Source organism: Vulpes lagopus, chromosome 3 (genome assembly GCF_018345385.1).
Source record: "Vulpes lagopus strain Blue_001 chromosome 3, ASM1834538v1, whole genome shotgun sequence".
Lineage (NCBI taxonomy): Eukaryota > Metazoa > Chordata > Mammalia > Carnivora > Canidae > Vulpes > Vulpes lagopus.
Window position 1 is genome coordinate 53,307,178 of NC_054826.1, and position 24,058 is coordinate 53,331,235.

The following is a 24,058-nucleotide window of genomic DNA, read 5'->3' on the forward strand; positions in this document are numbered from 1 at the left end:
AAGTACTACTAATAGCAACTGCAAATATGTATATAAAATAAGAATTGCCAGAACAAGGAAAAACTGATAGACCTACCTTATTAAAGGAATATTTTAACACAGCATCTCCAAGTATTTGAAACAAGGAATAGCTATCACACCTTACAAATGGAAAATATACACTTTTCTCACATAGGAAACATTTATAAAATCTAACCTCATATGGTCATAAAGCTACCCTCAAAAAACTTCTATCATACAGACCATATACTCTGACCACAACATAAGTTAGAAATAAGTAGCAAAACAGATAAGGTAAAATATTTTTTAAATTATATAAAGACACGTTTCTAAATATTCATGGGAAGAAAATAAAAATAAAAGTGAGAAAATATTCATAAATGAATATAATAAAAATATTTACAGCAGAGAAAGCACAAAATTAAGCATCCAAAATATGAAATTAGATACATAACAGCAAAGAATATAAACAGAAGAAAACAAATACAAGGACAGAAATTAATGACATAAAAACAAATATAAAGAGGATAGGCAAAATTTAAATAAATTATTTGAAAATGTCAATGAAGTACTCTGGGCAATATTAATCAAGGAAAAGAGGTAAAGTACATTAAAATTGGTGGGAAAGAACTAAATATTGCAGAAATTAAATGAAAAGAAATGTCGTAAGTACTTTCATGGCAAAAATGAGGAAATGATATATATTTACAAAAATACAAGTTATTCAAAAATTCTTCAAGGTGAAAATGGGAAACCTTACTAGATACCAGAATTTCTCCACCAAGGAAACAATAGACCCAAATGGCCTTGGATTGCCTTCTACCGACCATCAAAGATCAGATCATTGTACCTCATTCCAGAGAATTGAAAAGGTGAAAGCACGTACGAGCTTATTTTGTGAGGCCCCCTGATATTTGATACTAAGACTGACAAGAAATGGGAAGAGCATAAAGCTACAGCTCATTTCCTTTATAAATAGAAATGGAAAATTCTAAACAGAATGCTATAGAGAATGTAAAATAGTTTAAAGCAAAATGGGTAAAGAGTCGCACATCACGATCACTTTGAGATAATCCCAAGAATGCAGAATTGGTTCAGTTTTCCAACAGTTAATGTAATTCGCCGTATCAGCAGATGAAAGACTCAAGGTCACACATGAAAAGCCATGAAGAGGAAAAATCAAATACTCATGTTTATAGAAGCAAACATCTCTTTCATACAATTTGACATCCATTCACGATTTACAAACAAGACAAAATGAAACAAAACTTGTAAGGAACAACGAAGGAGAGGAACAAGAATTCTTGACCTGCTAATGAGCACCTAACAAAACCTACAACAAATTATATGTAAAGGTGTTTAAGGCATTCTTTTTAAGGTCAGAAAAAATGACAAGAATGCCTGCTATTCAGTGATCTAGCAAAGGCCTTATCCGCTTCAATAAGAGAAAAAGAAATAAAAGTTGAAGGTACTAGAAAGCAGCTATCACAGCTGTCTTTATTTATAAGATGTCTATTTATAAGACTATCTGCAAAATGCAAAAATTTTAAATTTAATAATATTAAATTTTAAAAATTTAAAGTTAATAAAAGAAGTTATTGTGCTTGTTGGATTAAATAAATCCATGCACAAGAGTCAGCTGCATGTCTAAACACCAGCAATATGCAATTATAATATGGAATTTTTATTATTTTTAAGATGGAATTTTTTTTTAACCCAGCAATTTTTTGTTGGAGGCCATCCCAGCTCCCAGGAGATGGGGAGAGGCCAGGGTCCACCAGCCGTGGCAGCCTGAGCAGGAGAGGCGGGCAGCACCCCCACCAGGGAGGACACCACCGGCATTTCTTCTCAGGAGCATCTGGTCCTCTGAGCCTTCTTGATTTCCTCTGATAGCGCCTCCTCCAGGGCCCAATAAGCCTTCTCCAGATTGTCGTTGATGATGACCAGGTCAAACAGGCCCTGCTCCTTGCTGCTCTCCATGTCCACCTGGGCGGCAGCCAGCCGCTTGGCCAGGCTCTCCTCTGTCTCTGTGTTGCACTGGCGCAGCCGCTGCTCCAGGACATCCAGTGAGGGTGGCTGCACGAAGATGTAGATGGGCCGCAGGTCAGTCTTCTCAATGTTACACACGCCTTGCAGGTCCACGTCTAGCACGCATATGTGGTTCATGGCCTGCACGGCCCGCACGGCTGCTTTGCTGGTCCCATACAGGTTCCCCGAGAACTCGGCGTGCTCGATGAAGTCGCCTGCAGCGATGTCCCGCTGCATCACCTCCCTGGTGACGAAGTAGTAATCTTTGCCATTCTCTTCTCCAGGCCACGGGTCCCTTGTGGTGTGGGACACGCTGAAGCCAAAGATGCTGCCGTGCTCCTGCAGCAGTCTCTTGAGCAGGGTGTTATCAGATGTTATCCTGAAAACTATACAGAAGAGTGAAATATGGTTCAGACAATATTCAGGATGACCATTGCTGGGAGGAAGTAGGTGAAGTGTGTCTGGGGAGGGGCACACGGGGGTTCTAATGCATCTGTTTCTGAAGCTGAGGGGTAGATTTTATTTTTCTTGTTTCAACTGCACAGTTATTCTTTTTGCATATTTTTAAAGGTATGATTTGTTTTTGCAATTATTATTTAAAAAGTAGTTTATACTCTTTTATGTAGGATATTGCTTGCAATTATTTTTTGTTATAAACAACTGCAGAGAACCATCCACCTGGCATTATTACAATCATGTTAGGCACATATGCCTATGCATGTGGTAGTAGTGGTGGGGACTGCAAATGGCAAGTGAGAACGCTGTAAATATTTAAATTGGAGGAAGACATCAAAAGGTCTTGCATCTCAAATGCCATGCTAAAGAATTTTTACCCTGTTCCAAAGGAATAACTGTACATTCTATCAAAAAACAGTGTCTATATAAGCAAATGATTGAATTATCTCTCTGCCTTAGCCAGCCCCCACTATAGGTGAGTTTGACTTTCTTTAGGATGCTCTCGTGCCACGTATCCCCGACTTATCTTTTAATCCCGGCATCTGTCCAGGCTCTGTCCCTTTTGGGCACCAGGTGTGTGTTGGGATTGGGTGGTATCCTCTCTGCCATTCATTCGCTTTTTGAATGAGAGCGGATCTGGTTCATTTTGACCCTTGATTTGGTTTATTTTTTTGACCCTGTCTCAGACGTATTCTCAATCAACTTCTATCCTGACTTTGCCTTGTCATTCTCCTTTCTGGATGAAGCCCAAATCCCTAGGTTCCCAGCCCGGGCCATAGACATAACCAACATTCCCTGGCCAGGTCTGCTCAAAACCACTCAGGATCTCAGCTCCCTTGTTATTAAGATAAGGGCTTTGGCTCTGATCAGTGTTTGCATATCTCCTTAGATCAGTGTTGAAATAAATCCTTACAGTGTTTGGCCTTGACCACAGTTTGAAACACTGTGGATTGCAGCCATTAGTGGGTTGTGGAATCATTTTGGTGGGTCTTAAGTAGCATTTTTTTAATAGAATAAAATCCTATTTTTAAACAGAATAGGATAGCAAATATTAAATTGCTTCACATACAGTAAGTGTAAGTGTGGTTTCTTATAAAACACATTTCATACAAAACTTATCTTGGTGTACTGAATTTTGACATCGTTATGGACTAAATTGTGTCCTCTCAAAATCCAGATGTTGAAGCCCAACAGCTAGTGCTTCAGAATGCGACTGTATTTTGGAGATAAAAGGGGTGAGTAAGTCAAATGTGGCCATCAGGGTGGGCCTTCACCCAACCTGACTAGTGTCTTTGTAAAAGGAGAAAATTTGGAAGCACAGAAAGGCACCAGGAGCACACAGAGAGAAGACCGTGTGAGGACATGGGTGAAGGCAGCCATCTGGAAGCCAAAGAAAGACGCCTCAGAGAAACCAAACCTGTTGACACTGTGATCTCTTACACTCGCCTCCAGAACTGTAAGACATAAATTTCTGTAGCTAAAGCTCACAGTCTGGTATTTTGTAACAGAAGCCCTAGCAAACTTATACAGACAAATAATGTAATTCTCATTGTGGGTTCAGCTGAAAAAGTTAGACGGTCACTGGCTTAGGTTGTCTCTAAGGCCCTTCGAATGTTAAAACTCATTGGAGGTTGAAAAGATTAAAGGTCTGCTCTTCAGTTTACAAGGAAGCCTCCCTAGGGGTCTTCAGAAGCCCTCAGCACCTCCCACGAGAGTACCCCAATGCGATGAGAGCAGGGTAGAGACAAGGTGGGCAGCGGCCTCTGAGTAGGTTTAAAGACTGCAGCTACGGCCGTGATCAGGAAGATGGAAAAACACAAGGCACATGGGAACTAGCCAAAGGAGTCCAGGGGCCAGACAGCACTTTGCAGCAAAGGACGGAAAAAGAACTGGACTTCTGAAACATCAGGGTCAGGTGCTCAGTCTCCTGACACTGGGTCCCTTGTGCGATGAGATAACATGAGTGGGGCAGGGAGGTGTTTCTGGATCCTGCCCCATTTCCTTCCATTAGTCCACCCCTGAGCACCACCCCAACGTAAATGAGGGTGCGTCCTGTCCTAACAGAGCAGGCTCCATGCTGGCTGGAGTGACGGCACGCTAGCCGTGGCATGTTCCAAAGGTGAGTCTGTGAACGCGGTCCCCAGGGTGCCATCTGATGACGGCCTCCCCTTGGCAGGTCTGCTTGGACCATCCAAGAGTCTCACTCTCATAGTTACTGTGTGAACCTCCAATGCCTGCTGCTAAAGGGTTTTCTGTCTCCAAAAATAATCCCTAAATGATGGCTAGCATGGCCCCAACATAATTCATCCTCTCCAATAAGTGAAAGGGAGCTAATGCCCAACTCCTGGCACAGCCACAGAGCAGGCCTTGGAAGAGGAGGTGGCCATGACTTCAGTCTTTGGCAGAGGGCTGTGGACGGCCTTGGAGCCTGGCCAGCGCTGGGATGCCTGGCATGGGCACTTCCTTCTGGCTTGGGCTGGAAATAGTTTGAAGCTCCTGTACACTCCTCCCTGGACCCTGGGAATCTGTCACCTGAGGTTGTCACCAGGATCTCACTTTCCCAAGAACTTCCCGATAGTTATTTGAGCACCAGGCAGTGGGTGCTTGGTTGTTGGACCTAATCTGCTTGTACGAAGGGCACTTCTCCCCTTCCTGACTCTCTGCCGACCCGAGGGAGAGACCAAAGGCCCTTGCACATTGTTCTACCCTAGACACAGTTGCACTCAAGGCTGATTCTCAGGACTAGGCACATTACGTAGTGCCCAGAGAGGGATGCTGGGCCAGCTTTCGTCCACACCCTCTGTCCCCCATGCATGCAGGACGCTGACTGATCTGGAAAATTTTAGGGTTGGGAGGAGGTGGGGATAGCAGCTGTAGTGAAACAGGAGGCAGCACTCAGCATCATCAGCGTTTGATTAAACTTTCCAGCAGTCCTGGGAGAGACAGGTTAATGTACCCACTTTGCAGATGAGGAGATCAGGTTCTGGAAGTAAAATAAATTGCCCCAAGCCAGTAGCCCGTGAAGAGGATTCAAAGACAGTTTATTTGTTGATTGGGATCCATGATCTTTCCACTGTTCCCTATCCAGAAGCATAAAAAGAAATTGTAATTGGATGAAATGGAGAGGGGGGCCCAAGGAGGACCATGAAGATGATGAGAAGTCTTCGGGGGCTCCTGCACAGCAGTGGGGGTAAGCTCAAAGGCAGGCCCTGAAGATGTCCATGGCCAACCACAGCTTCGTGGGGTCAGTTCCAAACTTTGAAGTAACCTTCCTTCTTTAGGTTTGGGAGACACTGGCCTCCACCCCCCACCACAGGAGGCAAATTCATGTAAAGGAAAGGGGGTCAGAGTTGGCGGGCAGGTCCAAAAGTCCAAAATCACAGCTACTCGCTGAGTGACTCTGGGCAAGTCACTGGACCACTTGGTGCCTGTTTCCTTGATCTGAAAGCAAAAATGACCCTCTGTCTCTCACCATGCATGAGAGGACTCGGCCCTCACCCCACATGTGTAGACAGCATGTGTTCACGTGGTTCTCACTACTCATGGCATTTGGAGGTGTTGGTCTCAAATGGAAAATGTATGCTTCCTCCACAGAGCTTTCCTTGTTTGAATGAACTGAATCTTTTCTTTTACAAGCAAAGAGGTTTTCATTAATTTGTGCCAGACCATTTAATATATTCTTGGGTTTCTACGGTGCTCTTGTTTCACTTAATTTTCTAGATTTCCCAGAAAGTTTCAGGATTTGGTTTGGTGAATGACCTTGAAGGGGCTAAGAGAAATAAGAAAGACGAGAAGCAATTTGCTTGCAACAAGTCTCAGTCTAAGGATTTCACTGAGAAAGAAGTACCCCTGGATGTATGTAGGGGTTTTCCTTAAAGGTCTTGAGCTTGGCTCCCTTTAGACAAGGGTTACCTTCTTGCCAAGGTAAGATTGGCAAGAAATCAAGCCAGAGATCCAATGACATAATGAACACAGTTTTGTGTGTCTTAATTAGGATCATTCATAAATAATTAAAGCCCTAGATGGGGGGGCAAAGACTCTCTGGAAGAAGCATTCGCTGTAACCCACTATAACCCATCTGGGAATCCCATGACCCCAGGGGGAAAGATTTTTTCCACTGAAAGCCAAGCTCCTGAGTCTGGATTGTTCTTGCTTTGGAGGTGAGAACTCTGAAGTACAGGGAGTTCTAGTGACTTGCCTGAGGTCCTGGAGCAAGTGAGGGACTCTAACAGAATTAGAAGATTCTAGAAGCCATCTTTGCAGCTTGCAGAGTTAGTGGCAGGGGGGGCGGGGGCGGGAGGGGTGAGGGGAGATGGAGGAGAGAGAGGGAAAGTCTAGGAAACAAGGAAAGTTTCAATCACAGGAGTTGGAGGAGCGTGTGGGAGAGAGGGCCACCGTTGTCTGGACAGTTGCCCTCCACCGCCCTGGGCAGGGTGCCCTGGGAGCTCTCAGGGCCCTTGCTGGAAATCCCCCCTCTCAGCCTGGGCCTCTCACCTTCTCCTTCAGGTAGTGTTGCCAGATAAATGTAAAGGATGCCTAGTTAAATTTGATTACCGGTAAGTAGTAATTTTTTTTTTTTTTAGTATACATGTGGCCCATGCAATATTTGGGATGTACTTGTACGGAGGGTTTGAAGCTTGCCTAAAACCCAAATGTAACCAGATACCCTTCTTATTTGCCAAATATAGAAATCTTACCTTCAAGGAGAATTGCTTTTCCGGTATGAAAATAATATGTGCCTGATGTATAATCTAGGAAATACAAAAGCACAGGGAAAAGAAAGTAGCAATTCCCGCGTGACGCTGCCAGCTGATGTTTGAAGGACTTCGATACTGGAAAAGTGTGGCCTGTTTCCTTGCCTGTTACACAGTTGAGATGACACTTTTGCCATTTTCTGTCTGGATCTTCTGCTTCTCTGGCTTGACATTAGGCATAACCTCCCCGTGTCCAAGTTTCTGCTCCACTGTATAACCTCCGCCTTCTTGCTGGAGAAGCCAGTGGTTCCCGATGGGCATGTCTGGGCCTAATACTCTGTCCACACGTCTTCAGATGATCTCTCAAGTGGCTTTTAAAAGTATTCCAAGTTATGTATGTACACAACCATGGCAATTTGAAAGTGATGACATTTAATATCTCACGGCGACTTTTTTCTAAAGCTCTCATGGGTGCCATCCGAGCCTCCCTCCAAGCCCAGCTGAGTGACCCTGCAGACATCCCGCCTGCTTTCACAGGCCGAGGTTCAAGAGAAGAGAAGCCAGCGCTCAGCCTTTGTTCCTCCCTGAGCTACCAGCACTCACTTCTACAGAAGACCATTGAAAAAAAAAAAAAGAAAAAAAGAAAAAAAGAAAAGAAGACCATTGATTTGAAAAACACAAACATAAAATGAGCAGGATGGTACCTTGCTTTCCAGGTGGAAAGAACGGATCTGGAAGAGCATTTTCACCTAATAGACTGGGACATGCCCAGAGAGAGCTCACTTCTCCCTTTAGACATCCCTTGGACTAGTGGTTCTCAACCCCAGCTACGCACCTAAATCCCCAGATGAGGCTTGAAAACGGGCAAACCCCCCAGTCCCACCCCAGCCTCGGGGGGAGGGGTCCCAGGATTAGCATCTTTTCTTAGAGGTCCCTGGGTGACTTCCGTGGGTAGCCAGGGTTGAGGACACCGGGTTAGGAGACTTTGAGGCTATTGTTTGCTAGAGTCAAAGCAGAGGAGGCTGGAGACGACGGAGAATGTCAGGGACCTACGGGAAGCCAGGGCTTCCAGGTCATCGAGTCCAGGTCCCTTCGAGTCCAGTCTGCGGGGAGCCTGTCTGTTGGTCTCGGCAGACACGGCTTCTCTGCAGGGCTTCGGCCAGCATCTTTGCTGAGTCCAGGAAGGGGCCTGGTCCTCCTGGGGTCCAGCTCATGTCCTTGCTTCCCCCTGATTGCCCCTGCCTCACGGTGACACATGGCCCCTGGCTCTCTGCCCAGGGTCGGGGGTCAGGTGCGAGGCCCCTGAGGCTACTCCCCTCCCATCCCTCGCACAGCTCCAGGCTAGCCCACTGAGCTGGAGCCAAGGCTGCTTCTTTTGTATCACTTGGTGGGCCTGTCGCCCCTCCACGGGAAGCGATGGTTTTGAGGGCCTGCAGCTTCCCCCATGGACGGAGGAGTCTTTCCCTTGCATTGCAGACTTCTCACTCCAAGGCGAACATTTGCTAAGCCAGAGCCATTCCTCCGGTCACTCAGTGTCCTTTCCAGGCAGGGACACTGTCACCACCAGGCAGGGACACCAATCCCTCATAGGAAGGTGACCACATGGGGCAGGAGAGAAACATCCCAAGTAGAGTCAGGCACTAGGCCCAGGGAGGCCAGGGACATATAGCAGGTGCCAGAGGCTCTTAGCTCGGGCTGCTTTAACAAAATACCACAGGCCAGGTGGCTTAAACAAGAGACATTTATTTCTCACAGTTGTGGAGACTGGGAAGTCTGAAATGAGGGTGCTGGCATGGCCGGGTTCTGATGAGAGCTCTTGTCCTGGCTCACAAACATCCTCCTTCTTGCGGAGTCCTCAGATGGTGGAGAGAGACTTGAGGGGGAGGGGGACTCTGGTCTCTTTGTCTCCTTATGTCAACACTACTCCCACAATAGGGACTGTACCCCGGTGACCTCATCGAAACCCAGTCATCTCCCGAAGGCCCTACTCCAAGTAGTATCACAGTGGGGTCAGCACTTCAAAATACAGATTCTGGGGACACACATTCAGCCCACAGCAGGTGACATAAGAGGAATTAGCAGGGGAAGAACCAAAATATCTCAGGAGAGTGGCCACATGTTTGGGGAAAGCTCAAGACATGTGGATGGCCTATCAGCATGAAGCATCATGGGGGTGAGCATGCTGTGCTGATGGGAGCTGGGCCTGAGGCAGAGCTTGCCCCGGGGACTTCTCATCTAGGCCCTCCCGAGGTATATGAAGAGATGAGAGAGGACTGAGGAAGAAAGGTGCTGCGAAAACCTGCTGGGTTCCTTGGGGATGTCTTCCAGGTTGGCCCAACGCTCACCTGTCTGTGCAGCACCGACGTCAGTCAGCAGATATCTGGTAAGTGGCAGGGACGCTCCAGGGCCCCACAGCAAGCAGGACAAGGGCACAGTCCCTTCCTCAACGAGCTCCCATGCAGCTGAGGTAAGACAGGCAGTCGTCACACAGTCACACAGACACACAAGGCCCACGGGTGAGGTGTGCAGACCTGAGTCCCTGCAGTATCTGTAGCCTACGCTGGGTTCACCCATGGGTGCACCCAGGGAGACCAAAGGGTGGAAGGAGGTGGGAAGGGGGCCCGCTGCAGGCCCAAGCTGGTCACACAGAAGGCTCTGCCTGCAGGGGGCATCTGGGTTCTGAGAACCGCTCTTGCCCTGCTTCTGTGGGTAGAGAGATAGGGATCCCCACCCAGTAATTTAGCCCCATTGCCTCAGGGGACCACCCCACCCCTGAAGGCCTCCCCTAACCCCGGCCTACACCTTGTAGTCAGTCCCTTCATTGAACCCTCATCAAATTACCCCATTTAAATATACCATCTGTTTCCTGCTGGGACCCCAACTGACCCAGTGACCTAGACTGGGAGGTCAAGGAAGCTTTCAGAAAAAAGGATGTTTCAACTGTGCTCTGGAGGATGAAATTCCAATTGTTCTTAACGGGCAGATCCAACATGTGTGTTTGGTCAGAAGGGGAGTCCTGGTGAGGCTGAGGCTATAGTGAAGGAGGTGGAGGGTAGAGGAGGACCCACGAAGCACTCCCTCTTCTAGCCGGACCTGGGCAAGGCGTCACTGGGCCTGAGCTCAGCTAGAAGAAGGAATACGAGGCAACTCCCATTCCCTTCAGCCTGCAGGGGCCACGTGTCTGCGGCGCCCAGGCAGGTAGATTCCCCGAAGGCTGAGCAAGCAACAAGAGGGCCAGAACTCGACTCTGGAGGGCTCTGTGGAAAGATCTGACCCCCACACATGGACTATGACTTACATGCCTGAGCCGGTACCCCAGGAAAATGTGGGTCAGAATTTGGACTAGTCATCTAGACATGGACTCCAAATTCCACGTCAGAATCCTAAAGTTGCATTTTCTCAGTACATGAGTTCCCCGTGGCTGCTGTAACACTTTCCCAATACCTGGTGGCCTAACACAACAGATATTTATTCTCTCATAGTTCTGGAAGCTAGAAGTCCAAAAGCAAGGTGTCACCAGACCTTCTAGAAGCTCGAGGCGAATATTTGTTCTTTGCTGCTGGCACTCCTTGGTTTGTGGCCACACCACTCCAATCTTCAAGGCCAGCATCTCCAGTTATCTTTCTGCCCAGCCTTCATGTCATCTTCTCTCTCTCTGTAAAAATCTCTCCTTGTCTCCCTCTAGCAGACACTTGTGTCTGAATTTAGAGCCCATGGGGATAATCCAGGATCATCTCTTCAACTCAAGATCCTTAACCTGAACACATCCAGAAAGACCTCGTTTTTTGCATATAAATGACCATTCGTAAGTTGCAGGAAGTAGGCTGTGGGTACGTTCTGGGGCCCACATCTCAGCCACCATATGAAGCCATGAGACCTCATCTTTCTGAGTAACCAGCATGGAATGACAGCTTGACTCAGGATTCCTGATGTGCTGCTGTCACTGAGTCCTGGTCCTGGGCAAGTCACTGGATCTCTTAGGTATTTGCTTTCTGTTTCTTAAATGAGCTGGTGGAAGTAAATCAGTTTCCATGAACACCTGGAGTCTCTAGATGGACCTCAAGGCATCTGTAAGCCCCTTGCAAAGCGGGTCTGGCGCACATGTGGATGTTTCTTAGAGCAGCCTCTGGTTCTCCTGATGGTCTGAGGCCAAAGAAGGCTCATAAAGGACCAACTGGATGACCCTCAATCCTGGACAGAAAGCCCTGGAACTTCTCAAAAAGTAGCCAAGCCTCAGGCCAATTCAGTCACAACCTGTGAGGATGGGCCGGACATTGACAGGTTGCTTCATCCTTCCAGGTAATTCTAATATCGGACGGGGTGGGGATGAAGCTTTGAAGTCCTTTCTTTTCCTGGTGTCCTTTCCAGGTAAGGCGTTTGACAAATCATTAGAGACAGAGCTGTGGTCTCCGCTCTGGCTTCACATCTGGCTCCATCCCGGGTGGATTTAGGTGATCTGGGCAACATGGGCAGGAGGATCCAAAGCTTCCCCGGTGATTTCCGTACCCAACCCGGATCAGGAGCCCCGTGACGGCGTGAAAGGCAGCCTTCCATTGCAGCTGTTATTCCATAGGGCAGCAGTCAGCTCTCGGGAGGCCCCGACTCGGATGTCTAGACCATAGAATGGCTCTTTCTATGGGACACAGCAGAAGTCATTTCTCTGGAAATCTTGACCCAATGGTGAAGTTTCTAGCCATGAAGACGTAGCCATGGGGATGCCTCGGGGGCTCCGTGGTTGATCCTCTGCCTTGGGCTCCAGGCGTGACCCTGGGGCCCTGGGATCGAGTCCTGCATCAGGGAAACTGCTTCTTCCTCGGCCTGGGTCTCTGCCTCTCTCTATCTCTCGTGAATAAATAAATAAAATCTTAAAAAAAAAAAAAAAGACCTAGCCATGGCTCTGCTGCCAGAGGGTTGAGGTGTGGATTCGGTAACTTTACAAAATCTCTGACAATTCCTTGAATTTATAGAAACTGCTATCAAGCCTGCCCTTGATAGATCATGCTGCATTTAGAGAAGGAATGTATAAAGAATAAAAATAACCCAGTGAATTCAGGATGGTGGAAAATGCCATTACTGGTAACGAAAATTACAGGAAGCCTTACTGACTCTTGCTACCTCCCCAAGACTAATATGAGAACATGTTTTTTCTTCTGATGCAATAATTCAGTTTGCCCAAGAAAACGTTTCTCTGTGCGGGCCTCAGGGCAGGGCTCGATGGGGCCTTTAACTGATAATGTGATCACCTTGGCTTCCTGCCTCCTCAGGGCAGATGGGCTTCCCGGGTGGACTGGCCGGGCAGGCCTGCACCCGGGGCAGGGTTGGGGGTGCTCCAGAGAAGCCACTGGGGGGCCCTGAAGCCCAGAAAGACCTCCTGCATGAGAAGATGGAAGTGGTCCGGGGGGCCTTCCGCCGCTGCCACAGTTCTCCACTCAGAGCCGAGATGCCACCTGGAAAGGGCAGCTCAAAGTCAGCGTCCTCAGATCCCGCAGGGGTGGGGACCCCCCCCCCCAAGACCGGCGAGGGCCCCTGAGGCGCCGCAGAGGTGGGCCGGCCGTGGAGCACCTGCTAAGGCACAAACTGAACCATGTGCTTTTGCAAAAGACACAAATGAGCAAGAAGGGAGGGTGCGGCCTCACCAGCTACCAATGAAATAAAAAGCCAGGCCCTCTCCAGGGACGGTCACTCTCCTCTGAGAAATACTCGGAGGGTGAGTAGTGCTGCAGGCCGGGGTGTCCTTGCCTGGAGCAGGAGTGTGGCACCCGCGTCAGCTCCATGTGTGCAGCTCCACTCCCTGCTCCCACTGGCGGGAATGTAAGAAACACTTATCCTAATAGAGGCTTCATGCTCCAGGGTCTCTGCGTGGAGGTGTGAGTTATAAGAGCTGTGACCAGAAGCTGAACGCTCCTCCTACGGCCCCGGACACATGCCCTTAAGCCCCCAGATTGGCACACACATCATGGAAGATTATGAGACCATTAAAGTGGAATCTGGGATCAAAGACCCTAAGGATATAAAAGTGAAACACGCAAAATAGAGCCGTTAATCTCAGCAGCAACTACGTAAGAATAAAAGGTTGCATAAAAAAAAAAAAAAAAGGGAAAGAAATACTCTTTTAATGTTAGAGTTGTGGTACTAACAAGAACTATTTTTAAATGTCCTGTGTTTTCTAAATTGTCTATAATGAGTATTATTTACAATTAAAAAAAAGGCGGGGGGACTCGTTTTGTCTCTTCTAAGAAAAGGGTAATGCCACTTCGGTTGCTAAGTGGAAGGGACGGTTGCTACCTGCGTCCCTGCTGATCCAGCGATGCACCTTCTCTCCTCCAAGAAATCTAATGTGCTTCTCTGTGCCAATGGCTCTCAAACTGTAGTGTGCACTCAGATTGCCAGGAAGACTTATTAGGACACAGAATGCTGAGCCCTCCTCTGAGTATCTGGTCCAGTAGGGTTGGGGTGGGTTGAGAAACTACATTAATAACAAGGTCTCAGGCAGACTGCTGCTGCTGGCGGCTGCGGAATACCCCCATGCGAATCACAGAACCAGGTGCACACTTTTCTACAGGTAGCTCCACATCTCTCCACCTGATGAAAAGCCAGGGTCAGTGCAAGGAAGGACGGCAGGCTTTCTGAAGTTGAGGATAATAAGAGACTATCCAAAGATTGTCCATGTTGCTGAACTTCAGGGAGAGGCCTAACTTAGGGCCAGGTGTAAGACAACAGCCAAGTCTATGGCTTTTGCCATTAGGGCTTTGAGAAAGACACCACCATGGTGGGAGTCTGAAGGAACCCAACTAGGGAATTATGATGAGGTTGGGAGGAATAGGGGGGAAAAAGCATTTGTGATGGACCCAAAGCAGCATAGAAAGTATGGTAAGAAAAACTGGGCCATGGGCAATATTGTGGATTGAACTGTGTCCTCTAAAAAGATATGTTGAAGTCCTAACTCTTAGACACTGTGAATGTGAGCTTTGTTGGAGTTTGTTGAGTCTTAGCAAATGTAATTAAAATAGGAGTTAAGACGAAGCTATACTGGAGGAAGGTGGGCCCTGAATCCCACACGACCGGTGTCCCTCTAAGAGGAGAAGCACACAGAGACAGACACACAGAGCGAAGGGCAGACACAGAAAGATGAAAACCATACCGTGTGACAACGGAGGCAGAGATAGGAGTTACACAGGTCATTGCAAGCTGGGCAACACCAAGGACTGCTGGGACCCACCAGAAGCCAGGAGAGAGAGCACAGCCCTGCGGGAGCTTTGGTTTTGGACTGCTGGTCTCCAGAACCGTGAAAGGATAAATTTCCGTTGTTTTAACCATCACGACCACCAGTTTGTGGAACTGTGTTATGCCCGTCCTAGAAAACCAAAATAGACAAGGAATATTGGTTTCCTTCTTTCAGACGCTGAGAGGGAGCTTAAAGGTCAACAGCCCCACATGCTTACCTTTGTGATGGGCCGGCGGAGCCCAAGAGGAGTCCAGGTGAACCCAGGATGCTTGCCTCGAGGGCAGTGCGCTGATTTGGCTGGTCCTACCACGTCGGCCAGTTCACATAGCATCTTGCCTTGTTTTTTAGTTTTTGGCTCCAATGCATAGGTGAGGCCCCTGCCTCTACAAAATGTCAAGTTCTGAGTGGGCTAGGTGCTCGCCACAGCAATGAGAATGGTGGTCAGTTGGTTCTATGAAAAGAGATTGGGACTCTGGCTTTCTCGAAGGGAGTCCGTGCTATAAGGTTGGGAAAGACCTGATTCTGAGCCCTCACGCTCAGCCCTGAGCCATCAAAGACCCTTTGGACCTGATGATGCCTACAGGCCAGTTTGCTCCCCGTCGAGCATTTAGACTGCAACTCTGCCCTCATAATCCCAAAGCTGTTCATATTTGGACCGATTGTACTTATATCTTTTTGTTTCCCTTTCTTAAATGCAATAAATCCCACTATATGATAGTGCTTCACACTCTCTGAGATGTCTAGAATCAAAAAGACAAAAGAGAACGAGTGTTAGTCTGTAGAGAAGTTGGACTCTTACTTTGCTGGCGGGAATGTACAAAGGTGCAGCCATCTTGGAAAACAGACTGGCAGTAAACTCAAAAAGTTAAACATAGAATCACCACCTGAGCCAGCAAATTCTACTTCTAGGTATATACTCAATGAAATGAAAACATATGTCGACCCAAATACTCGCATATGAATGATCACAATAGTATTATTCAAAACAGCTAGAAAGTGGAAGCAACCCAAGTATGTGTTAATGACTGGATGGATAAACAACATGTGGTCTGTCAATACGACGGAATATGATTCAACCATAAAAAGAGAATGATGTAGTGATACATGTTACAACATGGGTGAACCCTGGAAACATACAAAGTGAAAGAAGCCGGTCACAGAAAGCCATGTGTTGATTCCACTTCTAGGAAATTTCCAGAATAGGCAAGTCCACAGAGACAGAAAGTACATTAGTGATTGGCCTTGGCTAGGGGGATGGGAGAATAGAAAGTAACTACCAATGGATATGGGATTTGAGGGGAGGTGTGATGAAAATATTCTGGAATTAGGTAGGAGTAATGGTTATACAACTTTGTGAATATACTAAGAACCTCCAAATTGTAAGCTTTAAAATGAGTTAGTTTTGTGCTTATATGAATTGTATTCCATATATGGATGAGAAAGTGAAGCTAAGAGCAGCATCTGATGACAAATATCCTGGCAACCACATGTTCCATGGATTGAGAAGGCAGATGAGAGGCAAGGGACAAGGAAAGCAATTGAAGAGAAAATGCCACAAAAGATGAAGAGCCAAGGATCAATACGAAGTTTTATGGAAACGAGTAGCAGGACACATGGAAACAGGAACAGAGTTGTCTGAGGAGCATTTCAGGATATAGAGAGAAGGGGTTGACCAAGGAGTCTGCCCAGACAATGGTTCCAGAACCTTCAGGATTCCAGAAGTCCCACCTGTCAGTCAGAGGTAGTAAATCAGGTGACACCCTCATTGGCCGTAAGAAGGAATAAAAATTTCCCAATATTCCATATCCTACTCCCTCTCTTTCTACCCATGACAGCTGGTCTCCAAAGACACCCCAGTAAATCAGGCATCTCAATACAGCATCATCGGATCCACTCCCTTGTGGAATCTGGGCTAGCCCAATGTAAGCAGTGAAATACAATAGAGGGGACAGTGTGAGTCCCCACCCTCGGTGATGAGCAGCCTCCAGGCTCCGGCCCCGGTCTCTTGGAGTGCATGCTATGGGGAGGAACCTGGCACACGGAAGAAGCCCAACTATGAAGCCACCGTGACATGAGGACGCCGTGCCAGCCCCACGAAGGGACCATGTACAGGGAAAGATCCCAGTCGACTCCAAGGGGCCCCAGCCATCCCAGCCTGGCACCAGGCCCAAGGGTGGAAGCACCATCGTGGACGTCCAGCTCAGGATAGTCTTCATTTGACTCCAGCCCCAATGACATCCGTGAATAAAAGAGACACCCATCCTGCTGAGCCCAGTCAACTCACAGAATCATGAGAGAGCTGACAAAATGGTTTTTTTCTAAGTTTTGGAGTGGTTTATTATACGGAAATAGTTGACTGGAACATCAGCCTAAGGAGCCACGGGAGGACCCTCTTTCTGCAGACACTCAGACCACTGCCACGGATCAGGGTAAGGGGAGCTGTCACCCCTGCCCCCCAGTAGCTTTAAAATATTCCCCAGATGTGGAGCACCATAGATACCAGCACTTCCCACATTTGCCTCTTGACCTGAGAGAGCCTAAGAGCTCACAGTCCCTCTGGGCTTGCAGCTTCCGGCTGCAGCTTCCCTGTCTGCACACTACGACGTGAGCAACAGCTGGGACCCTGCCATCTGCCACCTGGCTGAGTCTCCAATTCCTCACTCTGGAGCTGGGACATGCCCTGCTGCTGCCCGTCCCAGGCACAGAGAGACGTCACTGAGGAAATCTGGTCATCAGCGGGCAAGGAAGGAGGCTATAGGGATTGGTGCCCGACAGAATCCTCCAGGCCAGTCTGGAACACACCGCAGCCCTGGCTCTCCCCGTCTGTCGATCTGGTCTTTGTATAATTTTATATTTTATTGCTGCCGGCACTGGGCCAAGGCTGCACCTCGGCATTGATGCTGGCAACTGGGGGGTAGCATTTCCTGGGCTGTGTCTTTGGGGAGGAAAGTCATATTTCAGAGATTCATTCTCTGTATGCGGTCCATTTTCTCCTCCTCATTCTGTGGCCGGTAAAAATGTCTACCCCATGCCTGGCCCTTTTGGAAGACACACTAACGTATTCCACGGATGAAGCACCTCCTGCCCCCCAGCTCACCATGAGTATGGGCACGGTGTGGTCCCTCATGGGTGGGAGCATCACGTTCTCTGGAGTTTCAAGGCCAGAGTCCCAGAAAGTACTAGTAGTGTGTGACATTGAGGAGTCAGCCATCAATACTGCGGGCCTTTGGGCTCATGATTTCCAGACTGGCTGTCACATTCAGTGACTGCCAGCCAGTGTCACTGATGGCCCTCACCTGTGTTTACTGCACAATTAGCCAAGGCCAACCCCAGATGGTTAAGACCTGGAGGGAACAGGGTGGGGACATGAGCAGGAATGATCATCAAACAGTCTATCAGTCTGTTTTAAAATATCAACCAACTCATTAAACACGCACACGCACACGCACACATACACACACACATGCCTAAATGATTTAAGTGCATCTTGGCACTGTTATTTTTCACACGTCAACTGTCTAAAGACTGGCGCAGTTTGTAGGCTCCACATGCAACAGAACATTCAGAGCTTGCCCTGGGCTGGCATCTGATCGGCAGCTAGCCCTTGATCTGGGCTCCCTTTGGGCCAGCAGCATAGAAAGGAGCAACTCAGCGATGGCCAGGAAGGGGCCAGTGGGGCCAGCTGGAAAGGGCGGCCTTGCCTGCCCCCTTGGCAATTCCCAGAGCCCACTGTGCACCACCCGGGGAGGCTTTGCTCTCTGTGACTCCTCCCCTTGCTTTCCAGTCCTAACTCCAGTTTCTCACTAAGGATGGAAAAGCTGAGCCGTAAGGAAGTAAAGCCAGCTCGCCGGGCGTTCAATCAGGAGCCAGCGAGCCAGGTCAGAATGGAGGAGTGGTCCTGCTGCCCAGGAGGCACGGAAAGAAGCCACCGGGCTTGACAGCACTGGAAAGGCTGGGGCAAGAGGACCCTTAACCCAGTGAGGGCATCTCCTGCCAGGATGAGTAGGCTTTGAGCTTCTTCAATGTGGATAGATCCAAGACTACGGTGCTTCTTACTAACCTCTTGCGTACTCTTTGGCAAACCACACTGATGCGAGAAATGCTTTGTACAGTGCATACGTGAAGTATCGTCACCATTATCTCTGTGGCCAACAGCAACACTAGACAGGACCTGGAGAAACCCCTCATACCCACCTTCCATGTCCTACCTGGAGGTCCAGGAGCCGATGGATTCCAGCTGTCACCATCTTGCCCTTACCTCCCTGTGGGCACATGCTACTCCCCACGTCTACAGCTGGCCTCAGACTCACCTGAGCAGAGGTAATACTCAAGGGCTTCAGAAGCTATGCCAGCTCCCAGCTGGGCCACTGGGAACACTTGCTTTGGGGATGCCCTCTTAGCTACTCACTTCGATGCCACGTGGAGAGGCCACATGTAGGTGTGACAATCCCAGCTGAGCTCCCAGCCCACGACAACAGCTGGCCAAGTTAGCGAGTCATCCTGGATGTCCAGCCTAGCTGAGCCCTCAGACACTCCTGCATAGCCACCCTCTGACTGCAAGGCATGAGACACCCCAAAGAAGAACCACCCAGCTGAGCCCAGTCAACCCGGAGCAGAAATCGAAGAGATAGTAAATCGTTGTGGAAGCCACCAAGCTTTAAATTTTTTTTTTTTTTTAATTTTTATTTATTTATGATAGTCACAGAGAGAGAGAGAGAGGCAGAGACACAGGCAGAGGGAGAAGCAGGCCCCATGCACCGGGAGCCCGACGTGGGATTCGATCCCGGGTCTCCAGGATCGCGCCCTGGGCCAAAGGCAGGCGCCAAACCGCTGCGCCACCCAGGGATCCCGCCACCAAGCTTTAATGTGGAATATCTCATCGAAACAGCTCTTCATAGACCTGCAGGCATCTGAGCTCTCTGGTTCCTCCGCCCAAGCCCTAGAGTCTGAACTGCTTTATCATTTTCCTATTGTGGTTTGTCCTCGCTGTTCCTTGCCATCACTCCCCACTTTTCTGAAAGCCCCCCGGGGTCTCTCTCTGTTTAAGTGTCTTTCTACAGTTTAAGTGTCTTTCTATAGTACATGCCACCCCTAGCCTGAGGTGGTGACTTCCTCTTTAGATTATAATCAAGAGAAGCTCCTGAAGACTTGTAAGCAAACTCTGGGCTCCTGCTGACGTTCACCCCCAAGCCCCTGCCCCAGGAGCATCTTGGAGCAGAGAAGAATGAGGATGCCCGTGTGTGGCTCCGTGGTCTGGTTCTGCACATCATCCTCCAACCAGGAGTCGGTGGTACTATCACCTCCTCTTGCCTCCTCAGCTTTGACCTTCACTCTCCAGGAGCCAGGAGTGTGGCCAAGGCAATGGCTTTCAGAAGAAATGACTCCACCGACCCAGCTTTTTGGCTCTGATGTCTGCCCTAAGGACTAATTACCCACCAGGCCTATCAAACACCCCAGGCAGTGAGCTTGGCTCTGGGCTGAAAGGTGAGCTGTTTGTTTAAGGCAGGTGGGTGGTCTCTAGCAGGACTTTCAGATTAACCTAAGCCCTCTGAAAATAGAAAATGTAAAGCTGGGCAGCCTGGGTGCCAGTCAGGATCAGTGCAAGCCGGTGGGAGGTCCTCTTTGATTTCAGGATCCTCCAGGAGGAAGGAGGAGGAGGGAAGGGCATGGACACAGAGTTCTTTCTGGCTGCAGCCAGGGACAGAGGGCAGGCTGTCTGGGAGCGGGGAAGATACAGAGCCCTCCTGCACCGCGCGTGGCATTTCTCCGGAGGAAGTTGCTAAAGTGCTTGCATTCTGGAGTGACCCTGTAGGTTCTCAATACCTTCCTATTTCTGGGACCAGCAGGACGATTTGGCCCCAATGCCCTGGCTCAGAGTCATCTTCCTGGGCTTCTCACAGGATCCGCACCAGCTCCTACACTGGGCTCCCGTCTTCTGAGGAAGGAGGTTGTGGTCTCCATGGGACCCCTGGGACACACTGCAAAGGTTTGTACACACGAATCTTCCCAGAGGTCTCAGGACAGATGAAAAACAACACAACCCTAAGTGTTGGGGTCCTTCTCTTACACATCCATTGGGAGATAAGCATGTGAGTCACACCAAAGTTTGCCCAAACATCACCTCTGTTCCTGGAGATTGGAGACGATGACCTTAGTTGTGTAGTAAAATGGACCTGCCCCTAGACGCTTCTCCCCCAATCCCGTGTGGCACAGAACATGGAGTCTGAGGACAGTCTGAGCCCCAGGAGAAGGGTGGGCCCAGGGTGTCATTGGGGGGGTTTCCTCTCCACAGAAACAGGGAGTCAAGGAAGAGAAAATCCTCCCCACCAGCAAATGAAACAGCCCAGGAAAGCTGGGAGTTCCCAGGGAACGTAGATCCATCTTCTTAGTAGGATTTGAATGTCTCCCCATCCCCCTAGAATGACAACATGCATTAGTGAAAAGAACATGACCTTGGGGACCACAGGTGGCTCAGATGGCCTCTTTGAGCCCTGCTTTCTTGTCAGCAATGTGAAATGACAGGTTTGGGCCAGGCAGGGTTGCTGGGGGAGTGATGGCTCCTGGGTGGTCCCAGCTTCAGAGTCCCAGGACACCGGTCCATCCCCGGCAAACTGGGATGGCTGGTCACCTCTCCAAAACACAGCGGGTGCTCAGGAATTATTTCCTGCCCTCCCTGCTCACACTTGTAATTTGAGAGTGAAAGTTGGAGAAATTCCTCAAGCAAAGAGCCCAGGTAGCCCCTCACTCTCTCGGGATCCTGGAGGCCCCCCTGGGGCAGGGCGGGACAGGGGACAGGACCCGGGCAGGCATTAAACTTGGAACACTCTCTGGAGGCTGGAATAAACAGACTTGCATTTCAGAGGGATATTTTTGTGGCATCACCCCGAGAAAGGTTAAGTGGACCCACCCCCTGGCACACAGCTAAGTACAAGTTGTTGAGAAAATGTTTGCAGCAAGGGGACATATGATCTGGTTCTTCAGCAGCATCACCGTCCCAACCATTGGTCCCTCGTGCCCCAGAGCCCACCTCCTGGCCCTTCGCAGCCAAGTTCAGCGTCAGGATCCCCTGCCTGCTTCTGTGTGGGTGTCCACGGAGCTGTCATGTCTCTGGAAAATGGGATCCATACGCAGTCATTGCCTGGAAGCCAAACAGCCTTCCTGATGGGTATCCCCCACGGGATAACGTCCCCAATCCAGTGACAAAGTTTCGACAGAACTGAGCGGCCGTCTGGGTGTGTTCCAGGGACGGGCCTGTCCCTCTGCAGCAGTTAGAGGCCTCGGCGTCCATGGAGGCAATGCCTCTGGGGGGGCCAAGGAGGCCTATCGCTGTGTTCGAGGTTGGAAAGTTCTAGAAGCCCCTATGTAAGCAGCACACAAGAAGAGCATCGCCAAGCTCTACTGTGGAAACCTCGGGTTTCTGGAGCAACTGGTGGGCTCTGTGTGACCCTGAGGATTACGTAACCAAGAAAGTTCTCATCTGCGCCGGAGCTCAGAGTGAAACCCGAGGCCCAGTTAGAGCTCCTGAGTCAGTCCTCTCAGGTCGGTTGATAAATGCGTGTGATTAGTGAGTCTTGCTTCTCTGCCCCTACTTCCATTTCCCTAGGCCTGCCTTGTTATTTCTGTGGTATCATAACGTTATTGTACGTACCTTGGTTAGAAGCTACCTGGCGTTGGGGGACAGGGTGCAGCTGGCACGGGGGAGGGACTAAGGCTGTACCTCCTCATTCCTCTCGAACGCTCCATGGTGGCTGCGTCCACAGGAAACAAGCTCGCCCTCGAAGACTCACCCTCTAGAGACTCGGTCATACCAGCCTCCCGGATACGAGTCCGTAGATCCACAACCTCTTGAGGTCACGTAAAGGCAGCGAATAGCAGCCCAGACTCTGGGTTAAATAATCAGAGCTCCAAAGCTGGCCTTGCCTCTTGCTAACTGTGGGATTCGGGGCAAATGATACCTACCTCTTCCTTGGCTTGCCCCACCTGTCAAATGGGTATCGTGATACCTCGGGCTCCGTCATAGGGTCCAAGGTGAGCCTGCTGCCCACCGGGAATAATCCACGGCTTCCTCGTGACTTTACACACGAGGCTCAGATATTTTAGTGAAGGGTCATCTGTTGTGTGGCACAGGATACTCTACGTGGCCCTGGGAGACAAATGCCCCCCTCCAGCTGGACCCTGGGGGCCGGGGCTCGGAGGACCATCTATGCGGCTGGAGTGTGAATCCAGGTCCTGACTCCTCCAAGCCCACATTCTGGATTGCAGGGCCCTAATTCCTCCCCTTGCACCTGGAGGACAGTGAGTGCTCCTGTCACCATCCACAGGGGCCTGTGGCCCTCCATGAGGTTCTGCGGCCCTTGCTGCCTCTCCCGCTTGAGGCCAGCCCGGCCGCCTGACCCTGCAACAAGCCACTGGAGCTGCTGCCGCTGCCTCCGCAGCCCGGGTGGCCCAGCACGTCCACCTCCCTGGAAGGCAGGCCCCTGCCGCCTTGGGCCGGGCCAGGATGTGGGGGCGCCGGGGGCGCAAGCAGCAGACGGCCCACGTCCTCCCCGCGGCCCGCGCCCGAGGCTGCAAGGAGCAGGTGCAGGGAGGGGGCCGGAACCGGGGGAGCCACTGGGGACGCAAGAAAGTGTTGCGGGGAGCAGGCGACGCTCAGACGCCTGCATCCTTGCCGTCCTTGCCGGCCTCGGGGACTGGGCAGGGTGGCCGCATCCTCCGGGGTCTGTCGCCTCCCCTCCCGCCCGGAGTGCCCTGCCCAGGCCCCCCCGTCGCGGACACACCAAGGCCAGGCTGGGGTCCCACAGCCCAGCTGCGGCTGCTGAGCGGCCCCTCAGAGGCCCAGGCACCCCACCGGGGTTGTGGGGCCATGCCATGCCTCTCGGGACCGTCGTGGGTCCTCCTGGCACTGCAGCGGTGGGGGAGGGTGGGACCGATGAGGCCCCAGCCAAGAGGCTTGGAAATCTACAGACCAACAGTGACTCTGCAGACCAGAGCGCCGCCCTCCTGCTCTTCCCAGCGTCTCAGCATCGTAATAGTTGGTAGGACTGCGGCTCCAGGGGGAGCTGGTGTCCCCAGCCTCCTTAGGGAGGGGGGAGCACTCCCCATTTTCAGAGGAGGAGTCTGAGGGAGGCTCCAGGCCGCAGGACCTTGCACATGTGCATGAGGGCGTCTGTGCGAGGACCCGGTGCCCCACGCGGATTCAGCCTCTCTGCCGGCGATGCCCCTGCCGCGTGTTGTGGGTCGGCTTTCCACACTGAGTGGCGGTGCTCCCTCTACCCCCTCGTTTCCATGCGTAAGGCTGTGGTCCTGGGAACTGCCCAGGACAAATGAAACAGGCCAGATGGGGAGCTGGGCACGGCTTCCTGCACGCAGGCCCACGGCCCTGAGGATGCCCCTCCATGTGCTGCGGACATGTCTCATCTAGGGGGGCACGGCCTGGATTGACTTTTGGCCCCTGAGTGACTCACCACGGAGCCTTAGACACACGGTATAGATGTGTCTGTGTGTGTGCTGGGTCCAAATCCTGGCCGCTGTCCTCGGCCCCGGGAGGCCTTTGGAGAACCACCTTGTCTTGTGGCCTGTGGCGTCACCTATAAAAGGGGATCCCAGAGGTGCTGTGGGACTCCACAGGCTGCTAGGGGTGACTGCACCTCACCTG

The 24,058-nt window shown here is 50.3% G+C and overlaps 1 protein-coding gene across 1 annotated transcript; it reads right to left on the bottom strand.

Moving 5' to 3' along the window:
* Positions 1–1,730: 1,730 nt before the first annotated feature.
* Positions 1,731–12,952, bottom strand: LOC121486998 (guanylate kinase-like). The gene is made up of 3 exons (XM_041748482.1): positions 12,862–12,952; positions 12,422–12,625; positions 1,731–2,414 (listed from the first exon to the last, which is right to left on the bottom strand). Exons 1-3 carry the CDS (start codon positions 12,950–12,952, stop codon positions 1,849–1,851), a joined length of 861 nt encoding a protein of 286 aa, XP_041604416.1. The 3' UTR covers positions 1,731–1,848.
* Positions 12,953–24,058: the final 11,106 nt, after the last annotated feature.

Coding starts and splice junctions, on each gene's coding strand:
- LOC121486998 (XM_041748482.1), bottom strand. CDS start 12,952: ATGGAGCTGACGCGGGTGCCACACTCCTGCTCCAGGCAAGGACACCCC. Junction 12,626..12,861: donor CGAGTATTTCTCAGAGGAGA/GTGACCGTCCCT, acceptor TGCCCTTTCCAG/GTGGCATCTCGGCTCTGAGT. Junction 2,415..12,421: donor TGAGGAGGCAGGAAGCCAAG/GTGATCACATTA, acceptor TCTTCTGTATAG/TTTTCAGGATAACATCTGAT.